This window comes from Anguilla rostrata, chromosome 17 (genome assembly GCF_018555375.3).
Source record: "Anguilla rostrata isolate EN2019 chromosome 17, ASM1855537v3, whole genome shotgun sequence".
In the NCBI taxonomy this organism is placed as follows: domain Eukaryota; kingdom Metazoa; phylum Chordata; class Actinopteri; order Anguilliformes; family Anguillidae; genus Anguilla; species Anguilla rostrata.
The window spans coordinates 23,554,308-23,571,337 of NC_057949.1; the positions used below are offsets into that span (position 1 = coordinate 23,554,308).

A 17,030-nucleotide genomic window follows, 5' to 3' on the forward strand; every position below is an offset into this window, starting at 1 on the left:
CACAAAGTGGCTGTCACCTATACAGTCAGTTATTAATGCATCGTAGTTGTTCAACACCATCATGAAATAATGGGTATGACACGAGAAAATAAGAGGACAAAGACCTGTGTGAAAAGTTATTGAATCTTTTAAATGCTACCTCCTGATCGTGGTAGTGTGGCATAATGATTAAGGAACTTTACTTTCAACTCCAAGACAGTGCTTCAATTACTCAGTGGGAACCAGAATTGCTTCAGTAAATATTAAGCTGTATAAATTGATTCATTTAAAAAATAATGTGAGCTGAATAATTCGCTCTGGATAAACATGTCTGCTAAATGTATACAATGTTATTTAATACCATTAAACAGAAGTCCAATGTGCAGTAAGGGAGGAGGTGGGGCCTGTTCTGGAGGAGGAGCATCACCACTCACAAGGGATGACTCAACTATGCAACTGATCTGTGAAAGAAAATTTCATACTGTGTACTTAGAGCATCAGCTCACATTATTAGTGGTTCACTCTGTAAATGAAGCGGTGAATGGTGGTGGGTGCTGCTCTGCTCTCTTTGTTTAATTTGGAGTCTCCTAAGTAAAGCTTTGCAGATGTTTGTAGAACAGACATTACAGAGCACCAGAGAGTGAGTCACTGTCTCCATGTGTGAATGCTGATGGATTCTGTGTGACTCCTGGTGTGGGTGTGTCAGGGGGAGGGGACAGAACTGTAAAAGATTCTTACTCTGCTCCTCTAACTACAATCTCAGTCTGAAGATGGAGGAGCAGCATGTCAAGGTGACACAAAGAGGTGCAGACGTGAAGGTGCAACCACACAGTTCAGAGTCACAGAACGCTCTATTAGGATTTAGTGATATCCTACACATTAGCAGCAAATGAAGGCCCAGAGTAAATAACTTAAGGGATTTATTTAGCCAGGTAGCGACTTAAATAAACCAGCATGTGCTGTGGCCCTCCAGGAAGGGTTTCTAACACCTGTGGACTAGGCCTCATGCTGTTACTGACATGGCTGAGAAGTCCTGGCTCAGCTTGAATAAATTCACATCATGCTCCGAGTTTAAAGTTCTTTCCTTTCTGAAGCAGCTTTAAAGCAGAAGTGAAGCTCAGAGGTTTTTGTCATGGTGTGAATCACTGTGATACCCACTCTCCAGCAAAGCTGTCCCATGTGCTACAGTAATACACTGCTGAGTCTCCTGCCTCCAGATTGCTAATTATTAACTGACAGTCAGAATTAGTCTGACATTTAGAAGTGAAGTGACTGGAGGAGAATCCGGCTCCATATGTGGGAGAGCTGGAAGTGTGGCGGAACTCCAGCACAAACTGAGGAGCTCCACCTGGAACCTGCTTGTACCATTCAGCAGCCATATCAGTCACAGTCCCGAGGTTACAGTCCATAGTGGCCGTACCTCCTTTACTCACTGACAGAACAGGGGGCTTCTGTGTCACCACTGTCACTCCATTCACACCTGGGAAATAAGGAACACATGTAAGAAACATTTACATTGCATTAATATTTTAAAATTATGATCAATATAAATTTCTTACATGTGAGCAAAGTGATGAGAGTGCATAGTGTCCCCAGCATGTTGTCAGTGTGTGGAATGAACAGCCCGTACTGTCCAGCTGAGAGATGAGCAGTTTGGAGTGTGAGAAGTGTGAGGAGAGATTGTATCATTGGCTTTAAGGGGGAATGTAAAGGGAGGAGCCTATGCACTCAGCCCATCATAGTTTCCAAATAAAGAGTTCAGCCTACTATCCAGCTCAGTTCGCTGCTTTCAGCAGATTTAATAAAACAAGTCAAATTAGAGATGAGGCCTCTTGAACATTTAGAACCTCAGATCAGCTGAAATATAGACATTCTGTTTTTATTATTATAATTAATAAGGACATTGATGTTCCCTTGGGCAACATAGCTCAGGAGGTAAAAGCAGTTGTCTGGCAGTCGGAGGGTTTCCGGTTCGATCCCCGCCCTGGTCGTGTCGAAGTGTCCCTGAGCAAGACACCTAACCCCTAACTGCTCTGGTGAATGAGAGGCATCAATTGTAAAGCGCTATGGACAAAAGCTCTATATAAGTGTAGTCCATTTACCATTGAATCGTGTGTGTTATTTGTGTTATATATTGAAACATCATGAATGGAAAAGGTAATAACTGAGAGCTTTGTGTACCCTAGGTAATGCAGAATTTTATCAGTGAGGGTTCTGTATATCATTGTAAGGAGACAGATTATGTACAGGAGGGGCAGTGTATAATTGCAGTAATGAAACTGGGCGTGTCACTCCAAAGGCATAGGCTGGATTCCCAGGTGGGGAATAACTGTTGAACCCTTGTTCATGGTACTTAGCCTAATTTGCTTCTGTGAATATCCTGCTGTGTAAATTGATTGCAGGTTAAGATTGTAAACTGTGTAAGTTACTGTGGACAAGAGCACCTGTTGAATGCCTTAAATGCAAATCTCTGGGTCGTTTTTCGGTAGAACTAGAAATCTATTAGAAATTTATGATTGGCATCTTTAGCAGATGGGGATTTTTGTTTTCTATTTCGGAAGATATAGCATTTTTCAGAACAGAAGGTCATAATCAGTAGATTGTTTAGACTAACTTAAATACAGTGAAAAGCTGTTGTTACTGAAGATTCCAGATATATCATCACTTTACTGAGTGCATACTGATTGACTCATTTGATTTTGCTGCGTGTGGTTTTAATCTACGGATGTGACAGATTCTGAAATTTAAAATTCATGTGCACAAGATATAATTCATGCTGACAAATTATTGTAAATTGTGCTCACGACTTAATGTTAATGGTGCTGACGAAGTAGAAATGATGCATATGATTTAACGCCACACATGGGTTTCCAGGTGTAAAATAGGTGTGGCCCGGAGTGAAATGCTCCTGTGTGTATGGCTGTGCAGAGACCTTTTGAGGGGCAGGTGCTCAAAGGGCACGCCAACCCAAAACTCATAGAGGTCGTATGGCATACTCTTTACGGAAATGAATGAATGAAGTCTAATGACAGCGTTGCAACAATAATAGAAATATACAATTTTCATCTAATCAAAGGGGCATTTGGGGCAAAAGGAGGAGGTCACGAATGTCATACCCACTGGTAGCCTGAGTACGAATTCAAACTTTTTACATTTTTGTGAGTTAAAGTCCTAATGTCACTTTCAGATTTCACTGTCAGAACAGGACTTTTCTGTGTCCCCTGTAGAGTATCCCATGCCCCACATGTTACATATGTATTCTATTACCACACAGGAGTTCCAAATGAGCTAAGATGTGAAAACTCTGACAAAAAACTCCATTAAAACTGTGATATTAGATTTCTATCATGAAAGAAAAAAATCAAAAAATGAAAATTTCTACAAAGAACACAGTGAGCATGCTGGATGATTTTAGCAGATTTTTTTCATATACAGACTACTGTTACTGACATGGCTGAGAGTCGCTAGTTCAGCTTGAGTGAATTCACATCCTGCTCAGAGCTGGAACTCCTCTCTGAAGCAGCATTAAAGCAGAAGTGAAGCTCAGAGGTTTTTGTCATGGTGTGAATCACTGTGATACGTTCTCACTCGCAGAGCTGTCCCATGTAGCACAGTAATACACTGCTGAGTCTCCTGCCTCCACATTTTTAATTATCAATCGATAATCAGATTTACTCTGATGATTGGATGTGAAGCGAGTGGAAGAGAATCCAGCTCCAAAGAAGGGAGAGCTGTCACCGTGGTAGAAATAGACCGCATACTGAGGAACTCCACCTGGAACCTGCTTGTACCAGCGAGCAGCACTATTAGTCACAGTCCCAAGGTTACAGTCCATAGTGGCCGTATCTCCTTTACTCACTGACAGAACAGGAGGCTTCTGTGTCACCACTGTCGCTCCACTCACACCTGGGGAAAAAATATGCTTTTGTGAGAAAATATAAATGACATTTCAGTGTCACATTTTAATTCACAATATGCATATTAGTAAGTACTATTGGAAGTTACATCATTTTAATATTTTATTTAGTTTTTTGCACCATGAGATTTTCCTTACATGAGAGCACAGTCATGAGAGTGCAGAATGTCCCCAGCATGTTGTCAGTGTGTGGTGTGAAGAACCCTTACTGTCCAGCGAAGAGATGAGCAGGTTGGAGTGTGAGGAGAGGAGAGGCTGCAGGTCCCAGCTATTAGGAGTCGATCAGGGAGATGGAGAGGGAGGAGCTTCTGCACTCAGCCAATCAAAGGTTCTGGGGAAGAAAAGCAGGCTGTAATTGTATATCTCATACCACAAAGTGGCTGTCAACTATACAGTCAGTTATTAATGCATTGTAATTGTTCAACACCATCATGAAATAATGGGTATCACACGGAAAAAAAAAGAGGACAAAGACCTGTCTGAAAAATTATTGAATCTGTTAAATGCTACCTACTGATCGTGGTGGTGTGGCATAGTGATTAAGGAACTTCACTTTCAACTCCAAGACTGTGCTTCAATTACACAGTGGGAACCTGAATTGCTTCAGTAAATATTCAGCTGTATACATTGATTCAGTTAAAAAATAATGTGAGCTGAGTAATTCGCTCTGGATAAGCATGTCTGCCAAATGTATAAAATATTATGTAATACCATTAAACAGAAGTTCAATGTGCAGTAAGGGAGGAGGTGGTGCCTGTCCTGGAGGAGAGGCATCACTACTCACAAGGGATGACTCAACTATGCAACTGATTTGTGAAAGACAATTTCATACTGTTTACTTAGAGCATCAGCTCACATTATTAGTGGTTCACTCTGTAAATGAAACGGTGAATGGCGGTGGGTGCTGCTCTGCTTTCTTTGTTTAATTTGGAGTCTCCTAAGTAAAGCTTTGCAGATGTCTGTAGAACAGACATTACAGAGCACCAGAGAGTGAGTCACTGCCTCCATGTGTGAATACTGATGGATGCTGTGTGACTCCTGGAGTGGGGGTGTCAGGGGGAGGGGACCGAATCCTAAAGGATTCTTGCTGTGCTCCTCTAACTACAATCTCAGTCTGAAGATGGAGGAGCAGCATGTCATGGTGATACAAAGAGGTGCAGACGTGAAGCTGCAGCCACACAGTTCAGACTCACAGAACGCTGCATCAGGATTTAGTGATATCCTACACATTAGCAGCAAATGAAGGCCCACAGAACAACTTATGGGATTTCTTTAGCGAGGTAATGACTTAAATAAACCAGCATGTGCTCTGGCCCTCCAGGAAGGGTTTCTGACACCTGTGGACTGGGTCTCATTCTGTTACTGACATGGTTGAGAAGTCCTGGCTCAGCTTGAATAAATTCACATCATGCTCCGAGTTTAAAGTTCTTTCCTTTCTGTAGCAGCTTAAAAGCAGAAGTGAAGCTCAGAGGTTTTTGTCATGGTGTGAATCACTGTGATACCCACTCTTTAGCAGAGCTGTCGTATGTGTTACAGTAATACACTGCTGAGTCTCCTGCCTCCACATTGCTAATGGTTAATTGACAGTCAGAATTAGTCTGACATTTAGAAGTGAAGTGGCTGGAGGAGAATCCAGCTCCATATGAGGGAGAGCTGTGAGTGAGGTGGAAACGTAGCACAAACTGAGGAGCTCCACCTGGAACCTGCTTGTACCACCGAGCAGAACTATCAGTCACAGTCCCGAGGTTACAGTCCATAGTGGCCGTATCTCCTTTACTCACTGACAGAACAGGAGGCTTCTGTGTCACCACTATCACTCCACTCACACCTGGGAAATAAGAAGCTCATGTTAGAAACAATAATCTTACATTTGAAAGTTTAAATAATTATAAATATAAGATTCTTACATGAGAGCACAGTGATGAGAGTGCAGAGTGTCCCCAGCATGTTGTCAGTGTGTGGTGTAAATGGCCCTTACTGTCCAGCTGAGAGATGAGCAGGTTGGAGTGTGAGGAGAGGAGAGGCTGCAGCACCCAACTATAAGGAGCTGGTCAGGGAGATGGAGAGGGAGGAGCCTCAGCACTCAGCCAATGCAGCAGCTTAGGATTCCATCCCTACATTTCACAGCCCAAAGAACTTTTTAGATTGTAAATTAATTCTTCTCCAATGAGTTGGTGGCTCCCCAGAAATGTAGAAGCTGTGTGTGCACTGTCCATCCTCTCTGCTCACAGTCCCTCCTGTTTAAAAAGGCTGATGCTAATGAGACTCTCCCACTCATAATGAGGGCATGGAGTCAGCAACAGCAAACAGGAGTGACCCTAACAATCTCTGCAGTGCAACACTAATACAAAGTGCTATGAATTAAATCATCTCTGATACTCTATGTTATATTCAGGGTCTTCACTCTAGGTATAATCCTCACACATTCAGCTGTCACTACACAACATTTATGGCTTTGTTTATTCAAACCTTGCTGCAGTAGAATACAAGAGAGAACTGGAAGAACACTGTTCATGCTCTTCTCATGCTCATCTCCCTTTCTCCATATAAGCCAATTTAAGAGAGAGCATTGTCCTTTATTTCTGTCCAGTGATTACAATGATACATTAACATAATGTGCAGTCTGGTTCACCCTTCCTCACACCTGCTGGTCTATAAGCAGACATGGGGCTGTCCCTCTGAGCTGTGAAAGGAGCTCAAATCACTCCCTCATTTGCATGGCGCTATAAATAACATGTTTAAACCCTGCAGGTGGGTCTCAGTTTCAGTAGTCTCTCTGTCGCCCTCTCCTGGATCATCTTGGCCGGGCCTGCGGGACCGGCCCATTCAAGCAGCCGCTTCACACAGCCAACGCAGAGAGGGCGCCTACCCAGATTTGAGAACTGTATCCTCCTTCCCTCCACCACCACCTGGTCTCCTCCGTGCCCCGGATACCAACCTTTGCTCGTGACAAGCAGTCCTCGTGCTAACGGTGCTTCCCGAGGCTCTCTGGAACTCGGCAGTGAGCGTCGCCACCAAGGACAGGCGGTTCTTCGGCACCCGACCGCGAGCTCGTGCGGCCCACCGCCTCGCGGCTGAGCTGTCATTCCCACGCGTTTCCACCTCGCAGCAGCAGCACTCACGGTTACTGTGGCAGCTCTAACAGGGCAGAAAATATCGACTGACTGACTTGTTGGAAAATTTCTCGCTGAAACCCATGCAATACCAGTCAGTACTGGTATGGTTTTACATTTTAGGTTATTTGGAGAATGAGAAACGGATTTGGAAATAATGAACATCAGAGAAATATCAAAAATAATTCAGCTTTATTTTCATCCGGCATGGTAACAGTCATCCCAGCATCCTCCTCGGCTGTGCGCAAGAAGGCATTTTTCACCGGGACACTTATCACACCTCAGCCGCAGTGGACAGTGCGGGATTACGAAGATAAAGAAACAAGGGATGATTAGGGAGCCAGGTTGGAAATGTAGTCAGGAAATCGGGGAACCCCAATATTCTTGCCGATAAGTCAATGTTTTTTTTTCTTTAATGACCACAATGAGCGAGATCCCTAGTTTTTTCTTGTACAGGCAGACTTGCCAAAAGACTTCCTGTTCTCTCTTTGCTTGATATGTGTGTATGAGGTCATTCTGCAGAAGAACCCGGAGACCGTCCTCCGCAGGGAGACGACAGACACAGTCCAAGCGGTCCTCCAGCCCCTGCTCCTCTTCAGGGGCCATCGCGCTCTCTGGCGCCACCCTGCAGGCCACATATATATACAGGCACGGTCCTTTTACTGGTTCGTCGAGTTTCTGCTTCACTCCGCCTCCGAGCCCTGGGCCGGGACCACCCTGTCCCACAGAGAGCAGTCCTTACACTACGCCTACAGAGAACAAGGAAAACTAAAAAAAAACCCAAAAAACCCTCATGAACCACAATCATAACCACTTCTGCTGAGGGTGGATTTCACCTGAACCATTACAGAATAATACATATTACATTATTAATTAGCTTAACAGATGACTTTATCCATTATGGCTTGCACAGCTAACATTTATACATTAATTTAGTTTTACATTCACCGAAGGAATTCAGGTTAAGTACCTGACTCAATGGGAAAACAGCAGATTCCCACATATGATTTTAACTTTAAAATCTCCCAGCTATAAACCCAGTCCTACAACACCAGCACTATACTGCCACCTTGTGTGTGCAAGTAAAATTACACACAAACGCACTGCACTTATTTCTGACTGGTCCTTATTCTTTCTGGTACATATCCTCACAGAAAACCTATATTAGCCAAGAAGCTAAACGAATATAACGCCTTACTTCAAAGCCCATATTTAGGCTGCCAGCTGACAACTATGCTTAAAATGATTAATCACTGTGTTTGAGATGTGGAAAAGAGACAAGCTATTCTAGACACAAGCACAGAATTATTTTAAAAAATTATTTAAAAAACTTAACAGTAGTCAGTTACAGTCTATACCAGTGGACTCCAGCCCTGGTCCTGGAGAGCTACAGGGTCTGCTGGTTTTTGTTTTCACCTTAAAATCAGCACCCAAGTGACACCCAAGACACCAGGTGAGTTGAGTTAACTGTGTAATCAACTGCTCTAATTGATTCATGAAGTGCAGAGTCACTATGAAAACCAGCAGACCCTGTAGCTCTCCAGGACGTGGGTTAGAGACCACTGGTCTATACTCACTCTTGCTGCTGCATTGGAATGGACTGCACTCAGTATGACCACAGTGTTTACAGGCATCTGAGCCTGCAGGCAAGCAGAGGGCCCTGAAAGAAAGGGTTATAATGCACATTAATCTGGCCCTCAAGACCACAACAAAAGCAGTCAAGCTGAAATATGAAGTCGCACTGAGTACATAAACACTGATAATTAATGCAAATAATGTTCTGTCTTCATAAAAAAAAGGAAATTAAAATATGAATTTAAGAAAGATATACTGTACATGAGTAAACAAGTGTTTTTCTGTCAATTCTGTGCTTAGTTTACACCCTTTACCTGAAACAGCAGACTGTTTTTTTTTTTCCCACAACAGGCATTTATAAAGCTGTCTGCCACAACCAACCAATCAGCTCAGCACTTCCCTGATTATGTCATAAAACTCACTTGAGGGCTGGGGTTCGTGTGTGTCAATCAGGGGCGGGGAAGCAAGGATTCTGCTAATTGGGTGGTCATCACTGAGGCCCACCTACAGGCAATCAATCAAAAAAGTCAAATAATCAGTGAACCAATCAGCACTTTACTATCACGGTACGGGGAAATCGGGTTCAGACAGTATCACACAACACCTACGATAGACAAAATGCGTCATATCCCTCAACCTCATTACCATGCGTCCTAAACAGCGACCACTCATAAAATACCGCCGAAAGCTACCTAGTAACAATCAATATAAAAGGCCATTAACAGAAGGCAAGATGAAAATGAGACAATTCATCATATAATTACTGTCATGATGAGTATATGAACATGATATTCATAATGACAACACTTATGAATATTGCTCATTATTTAACTAGCTTTACATTGCTAGTTGAACGGTTTTAAAGCACAGCGTCACATTCGCACATAGTCAGCGAGACTCCACCCACCGGCAGCTCTGGGGGCGTGTCTGGGGAGGGGTCTCGGGGGTCCCGGCGGTACAGGGCGTAGAAGGGGCTTTGTCCGATGTCGGGGTGCCGTTTGACGCGCAGGGCAAACAGGCAGGCGCGGAGCTGCGCGTCCCAGCTCTCCTGGTGGTCCGTCACCAGCTTCCTCACCGCGCTGCCCACGGACGACACAAACGCACACGTGTGTACGCGCGTTTCCGGGAGGCGCCGTTTCGGACGGGTGCGCACGTGCACACCGTTTCCCACGCCCGCTTTCCCGCTGCAGAACCGGGCCCGGGCTAGAGCACGGGCTGGGGGCCAACCGAACCGGCCTGGCCTGGCAGAGCACGGCCCACTTTCTGCTGGGTGGTCTCGGACGCTTGAGTTACAATTAGAATGTGCGCTGCTGGGCAAACCAGATAATACCCTGGTTTTTGGTGTACTGACACGCCCCACGATCTGGTATTGAACCCAGACTGTGCAACCCCTCTGATAAATTAGGCGCCCGCATGAAGTGCATTCCATGCCGTGAACGCGCAGCTGAGCTGGGCTGTAGGCCACACGCGTTTCTCTCAAATGCGTGTAAGGACTGCAACAATCAGGCATGTGTGGAAACAAGACTGGGAATTATGCATCTGAGGAAAGCACACAGATTTAAGACAGAACTTGTGTGCACTGCACTGTACAATCCACACTTTCGTTCACCAAAAAATGGCACGCCACATGAAATGGTACCACTCCACACACAGCGCCACGACTGTTTACGCTAAAGCCCGTGCAGCACAGGACGCATGCAAACGAAGCGCAGACTTCCTGTTGGGAGTCTTCCCACAGCTCACCAGCCGACGTCATTAAAGGTGATGGGATCCAGACTGCAGGCCTTGGGATGGAAGACCACCAGAAAGCAATCCTCCATGGCCATGTAGATGCCCAGGGCCTTGTTCACCTAAAGCACAGGCAGGGTGTGGGTGGAGAGCTGCAGCACAGACCCCCACCATTCCAACCCCCCCCCACCCCCCCCACCCCCCCACCCATCACATTCGCCCATTTGTCATACCACACTCACTCATACAACACGCTGTTTGTATGAAGATACATTTAATCATTTAGCCACCTAATCTGTACAGTCTTTTCTGTTTAATGTTTCGGTTTCAAACCAAATGCAAGATTTACAATTCTTTTAGTGCTGTACTGCAAAGTCGAAAAGGACAGGTTTACCATCATCATCATAATCATCATCATCAGCATCACTGCTCTCCTGACAGACAGAGAGTCTTACTGCTTTGATGAACCCGCGGCTCAGCTGGGAGAAGAGCGCGTGGGGCAGACCCAGCTGGCACACCAGGTTGCGGATGTTCAGTGCCACCTCCCTGGCACAGCTGGTCTTCATGGGGCAGGCCTCGGTCCACTTGGAGTAAAGGTCCATCACGATCAGCAGGAACCTGTGGCCCCGAGCAGTCTCGGGCAGGGGCCCTCGAACGTCCAAGCTCAGCCACTCCCACTTGCCAGTGACCTGGGGAATCATGGGAAGGGGCGGGGTTAAGGAGACCGAAAATTACCGTAAAGCAGTGGTCTCCAACCCTCCAACCTTAAGGTGAAAACAAAAACCAGCAGACCCTGTAGCTCTCCAGGACCAGGGTTGGAGACCACTGCCGTAAAGCATCTAGTATTTGTCAAGAGTGAAAACTGGGCAAAAAAATAATTCACTTTTTGAAGTTTGAGGTAGACTGACAGGATAAAATTACTAGATTAAAAAACTGATTTTGAAAAATGAAAATTATTAATAAATTAGAACAATTAAAATGACTAAACTGCAGAGGTTGGTATCCATAACTCAATGCTCGATGTACAGTTTATTTTGTCATTTCTCTTGCATACACTCAGCCGGATACATTTTAGTTTTAAAGCAATTAAGGTTTAGTACTTTGCTCAAGAATAGAATGGCAATACACCAACCAGTCTGAATGCAACTAGGCATGGATGTAAAAGGTGTAATTATCACAAAAAATATTTTGATGGTCCTGGATCTAAGTGTCACATATAGTCCCGCCCTCTGACGTAGATTATTAAACAAATGGAGATGATGTAGGTTATTAAACGAGTGGAGAAATCTTACCTTGATGGAAAGGTTAGCTGGATGGTTGGGGAGCACCTCACAACTTGCCTGAAGTAGAGGAACAAATGGAAGAATGTCACCAGCAGGTCAGAACAAAACTAAAACACAACAGGGGGCTGGCTGGGAGCCTTACCCCATTCAGATGCAGCTCCTGCATGCGGACGCAGCCTATTGCCTGATATCTAAGTCCCCACTGCGCTAGCATTGGTAAACGGTAAATGGACTGCATTTACATAGCGCTTTTATCCAAAGCGCTTTACAACTGATGCCTCTCATTCACCAGAGCAGTTAGGGGTTAGGTGTCTTGCTCAGGGACATTTCGACACGCCCAGGGCGGGGGGATCGAACCGGCAACCCTCCGACCGCCAGGCAACCGCTCTCACCTCCTGAGCTGTGTGGCCCCATTGGCTAGAGCACCGGTCAAGCTGCCCGGCGCAAATGTGCGTTGGCGCCATTACCGTACCTTTTTCCAGACGCCCTTGGCCCATTGGACACTCTGAAAAAGGAACGCAAAAGGAGGCGTTTTTAGCAGGCAGGAACCGCCGAAGACCGGCGGCGCATTCGCACAAATTTGGCGGGAAAACGTCGGGAAGACCCGCCGCGGGCGACCCGACCGCCGCGCTGCGGAAAGCAGAGCCGCCGCGGCCAGCAGCCTCCGTTTCGAACGTACCTTCGGCGTGCAGTAGTCCTCGTGGAGGCGGGTGGGATGTGACGTAACCTCGTTGACTGACGGAATGTTGAGCGTCCTTTGAAACGGATGCAGTTTCAGTAAAGGTCAAGAGGTCACCGCGCCAACTGAGCACCGCACAGGCTGCCCCATGTAGCGGGCCATGAGAGTGATCTTCAGATCGGACATTGCTCAGCCCTATCTAACTCACTGGTCCTCCTGGCACTACTGATTGTACTCGTCTAGTATGTGGGAATAGTTTGGATAAAAAGATAATACAAAACATATTAAGCATATTTGATACTATGTAAAAAAAATTTAATTTAATAATAATAAAAAATACCCTTGTGACATCATACATTATGGTTGTTTTTACATCAATTCCCTTATTTTTTTGTCCTTTTTTCCTTCCGGTCGGTAAAGCAGAAATAAACAGCCAATAATACAGTGAATGGAAAAGGCAGCTAACCAAAATGAGACCCTGCCTTTTCTTTTGTAAAAAGCATAGCAGATTAACTAGCCAGCACTTGCCTTTCAGCCAGATCACAATGGTATATTTTGCGATTCTGAATGGCTGAATCTGAATGAGCCAGTTACCCATTGGTTGATAGGTGGGACAAGATGTCCACGCTCTTGGGTTTTTTCCCACGGTTGTAGTCGTGTCTCAGCCAGGCTTTGAGGTAAGGGTTCTCCTCTCTGGGTTTATTGTCCTGTGGAGGTGACGGAAGGGTGAACAATTTTTGAATGCAGAGCATTTTTTCAGTTATTTTTTTTCAGAAACATTTTCATTATACAGCATATTTGTATGGGACAGTACTGAACTGTTTTTTTTAAACGCTATTAACCAGGTTAGTCTCATTAAGATTTAAAATCTCTTTTGCAAGAGACATGGCCAAGAAAAGCAGCACATACAGTTTCAGACGATGACAAAATAAAATATCAAAACAATATCAAAAGATTATAAAAATACTAATTGTAAAATATCAATTTAAACATTTGTTAAGCACCTAATTTATACAGTGCTGATTTACAAAAATTGAACATTTTATAATAATCAGCATATAATTGGCTGGGGAATACTTTTCTTGATCCTCTATAAACAGGGCACAAAATATGGAATAGCCACCCACAACAGCAGCACACACAACAGCAGCAACAACAACTGGATATTGAAAAGCTTAAGACAAGGTGCGTGCTTTTCAGTTTTACCCATTAGCAAATAAATATAACCAGCAGACACCATCAGCTGGAAGCTGAACATTTGGGCAGTGCCAGGGGTTGCGATTTTGTGAACTGCAGCAGGCAACACTTGTAGGAGAGTTAGTTATCTCATTACAGAGAAACTGGCAAGCTGGCCAACTTGCGAGCGATTCAAAACGCAGGCTCTCACATTGCCCCCATGATGTTACACTTTCACTGTTACCTCACTACCTTACGAACAAGGAGAAGGCTGCCTCTTTGCGCTAAATAGCATTTGTTAATTGATGCTACTCATCCAAAGTATTTTTTTCATTGGCTTTTCTATTTTTAAATTGTAAAATTTTTGTCACAGAACAGTTTCCGTTAACGGGTTACATTCTTTACCTGCATTAAGGTCTAAATAACTCGAGCAGTACCAAGACAGACAGCATGTCACAGACCTTTGGGTAAAATGACTCAACAGGGGAAGTTCCGGTATGTCTTAGCACAAGGTAAGCATAGCAGGCCTATACCTCTGACCACCGGTGCTGCTTGTCAAACTTGCCGGGGGACACTTTGCCCATGGGCCTGCCAGCAGGGGAGATCGAGGCTGGTATTTCAGAACTCCTTTAGGAAACAGACAACAGGAAAAAAAGACACAAAGAAGGGCGGAAATGGTCATCAAGCGCAGCCACAGGCGTAGGCTTCATTTCAACTTCCAACCACCTGGTCTCACAAGTTAACTAGCTACTCTACCAAATAATTCATATGAAAACATTGGGGCTGACATGTCTCCCTGTCACCACCAAACCTAGGCATATAACAACAGCAATATAATAAAATGAGTAAATAAATAAGCACACAGGCAGAACACAATTCCACTGTTTGACAAATTGCAGTTGGTACTGTAAAATTGGGCATATTCATGCAAGATAAAATAGGCAGCTGCCAGAAGCTTGGGTAATGTGCTGTTGGTTTTTAATATTGTTCAACAGAAGTTACAAGGATATTTGTAACAGCACACTAATTCGGTTAATTAGCTAGCTAATATCGTCCAAAGCTGATTTGGCTGTAAATCTCTATTTTACAGAAAAAGCAGAGCTGCAGGAAATAGACCAGTTTGGGTGCGGTATTTGCATGTTGGCAACTAAAGTTCACCTGGGTGGCTGCACCGCTGCATCAGAAGCAAGTTAGCAACTAGCCTACTGCTAATCTTCCTCACCAGTTCCCACAAAATATGTTCCTTCTGGTCATGGATGGTCCAAGATAAGTCAAAAAAAGCTAAACGTGTGTGGGAAATACACACCCTGAAGACGTTTGGCCGTCCATAAGAGATTTTGTCACATACTCCTGGCAGAGAGATGGGAAGAGCGAGTAGACGTTCCGGTCGGAGGTGAATGGAAGGAGTCCATTTTTGAAACACTCCAGGGCAGCTAGCTCCACCTCCGACATCGGCCTTCCTGCAGCTTTCCTTACCCGAGCACTATGGTTTTCAACCCAAGAACAAAACACCGTTAACAAACACCACGGACAGACAGCTTTTACATAAACTGTGACTAGGACCTAATGCTGATAAATTGAATGATGCACATAAAATCTGACGTATCTACAGTCACACATTGAAACAAGAAATACCAGGTGACATGGCATAGTGGCAACATGAAAGGCAGCAGTAGAACAGTTACAGAACTGGGTTTGTAACTCGGAGGTCACCAGTTCAAATCCCAGGTGGGTCACTAGCATTGACCTGCTCCCAAAATATCCCCTTCAAAATGGGTATCGATTCACTCATCAAAAGCAACCTGTGTACAAGGCTCAGAATAATGCCATCCGCAAAGTGAACTTCTAATGTTGTATTTGTGTTTGTACTCTCTTACATCCAAAAATGCATTTACCACAACTACCAATTGGGGGTTGAAAAAGGTAATACTTTGTATTATTGTTATTATTATTATTATTATTAGTAGTAGTAGTAGTAGTATTAAACAGTACAAAACTTTGTGAAATAATTAACTATACACAATAAGGGATACCCTTGGCGCCGCCTGTATCTCCTCATGGCCGCCATTAGCCTTTCTTTCTCAGCAGTCGTCGTGTGCGCAAACCACGACGGCACGTAATCTGGCGACTCAGGATCATCACTCCGCCTGCCTGGGAACGGAACCAATGGATCCTGTTAATGCGGGCGGCAGTGCAGTACAATGGGCGAGGAGCTGGCCTTGTGACCTAAAAAAAAAAGGTCCCGGGTTCGATTCCCAGGTACGACACTGCTGCTGTGCCCTTCAGCACGGTACTTGATCTGCATTGCTTCAGTATATATCCAGGTGTATCAATGGATATTTATGTAAAAAACTATATGTAAAAAGGGCGTCTGCTAAATACCTGTAACGTAACGTGAATGCAAAACTATAAATGAGCTTTCAGAGAGGCTTCTCGCGGAGGGCAACATTTTCTATGACGCTTATTTGATACAAGTGACACAATATCTGAAGAGTGGAGAGTCCAAGGTTTTCAAAACACCCCCATATCATTGAGACACTATGTCCAGAGGAGGCAGCAGAGCATGATATAGGCCTACTGTATGTGATGTTTTCACCTATACAAACATTGTGCTAATACTCTAATTCTCCTGGCCAAACTACTGTAACATCCAGTCACATTTTAATATTTATTTGTTTTAAGTTGCATAGTTTATGTTACGGTAGCACAGACTATTGAAGTAATACATTTTGAATTACTCTAATTCTTCCCTAACCATTCAGTTAATCTCTTGTACAAAGTGTTGCACTGGATATAGTAATAATACTTAGTAGTAATGGGAGTGTTTCATTTTGATTTCTCAGTTTTAAACTTTGCCTTGTTGGCATTGTAAAAAACATAGGAAAAAAATGGAAAAAAGAAGACATTATTTGCATGTAATTAATTGTAATGTTGTTATAACAGAAATTAAGTTTTACAATGTCTGTGTTTAAAAGTTAAGTTGTTTTAATATAATTCAAGCCGGAATAGTTCATAATTTAGGGCAACTATATTTTTCCTTAATTAATTCCATTATGTTAAACGTAATAGTGGTTTAATCGCTGGGACTTTTATTTTGAATTTTAAAGACCCTCGCGAAAGTCCTTAGTCCTACTGCACCAATAAACGTCAACACGAACGCTACGGAAAGCGAGACTACCAGCAACTAACTGCAGTTAATAGTAGCTTGGATTAGGGCAATTTAGCTTAAACATAACTACTTGTGGAGCGTTTTGCAGAAAATGTGAACTTTCCACCAATTTGCATTAAAATGTTACACACCTGAGATGAAATGAACACTGCAGACTCTGCTGCTTGCAGTCGGCGTCCACCATTCTCGCTTCAATGCATAAACCCACCGCTTTTTTCTGCGAGTATCCCGCGGGAAAGCATAAAACATCACATTTGGCTCACTTTGCTGTTTCATTCGGCAACCCACAGCTGCACATATTGCTGGCATGTTTTACAATTATTATTTCAAGTCGCTCTATCGGCAATAGCAACTATCTTTCAGTGTACGCAACCGTTCTGGTATGGTCGTAGATCTTCTTCGTTTTATTTTT

At 43.9% G+C, this 17,030-nt stretch overlaps 2 protein-coding genes across 5 annotated transcripts in view; both read right to left on the minus strand.

Moving 5' to 3' along the window:
• Positions 1-5,906, minus strand: part of LOC135243225 (immunoglobulin lambda-1 light chain-like) — a 13,024-nt gene extending 7,118 nt beyond the window's left edge. Inside the window, exons 1-2 of one of the 3 annotated variants that reach the window (XM_064314886.1) lie at positions 5,803-5,906; positions 5,394-5,723 (exon numbers count right to left, since the gene is read on the minus strand). In XM_064314886.1, coding sequence (XP_064170956.1) covers positions 5,394-5,723; positions 5,803-5,842 — 370 coding nt within the window. In that variant the 5' untranslated portion in view covers positions 5,843-5,906. Of the gene's footprint in view, positions 1-3,555; positions 3,886-4,033; positions 4,126-5,393; positions 5,724-5,802 lie in introns of those variants that run through there. The other 2 variants (XM_064314885.1, XM_064314884.1) reach the window with 2 other exon arrangements.
• Positions 5,907-7,183: 1,277 nt separating this feature from the next.
• LOC135243502 (uncharacterized) lies at positions 7,184-17,030 on the minus strand. Of its 2 annotated transcripts, none has more exons than XM_064315377.1 (14): positions 16,750-17,030; positions 15,483-15,600; positions 14,756-14,932; positions 13,983-14,076; positions 12,868-12,980; positions 12,274-12,349; positions 12,067-12,099; positions 11,604-11,651; positions 10,767-11,000; positions 10,327-10,433; positions 9,491-9,662; positions 9,006-9,087; positions 8,586-8,668; positions 7,184-7,725 (listed from the first exon to the last, which is right to left on the minus strand). In XM_064315377.1, the coding sequence occupies exons 1-14, from the start codon at positions 16,925-16,927 to the stop codon at positions 7,366-7,368; spliced, it is 1,875 nt and encodes a 624-aa protein (XP_064171447.1). In that variant the 5' UTR covers positions 16,928-17,030; the 3' UTR covers positions 7,184-7,365. The 2 variants fall into 2 exon arrangements, with proteins under 2 accessions (XP_064171447.1, XP_064171449.1); XM_064315379.1 differs by having other exon boundaries at positions 7,580-7,757; positions 16,750-17,029.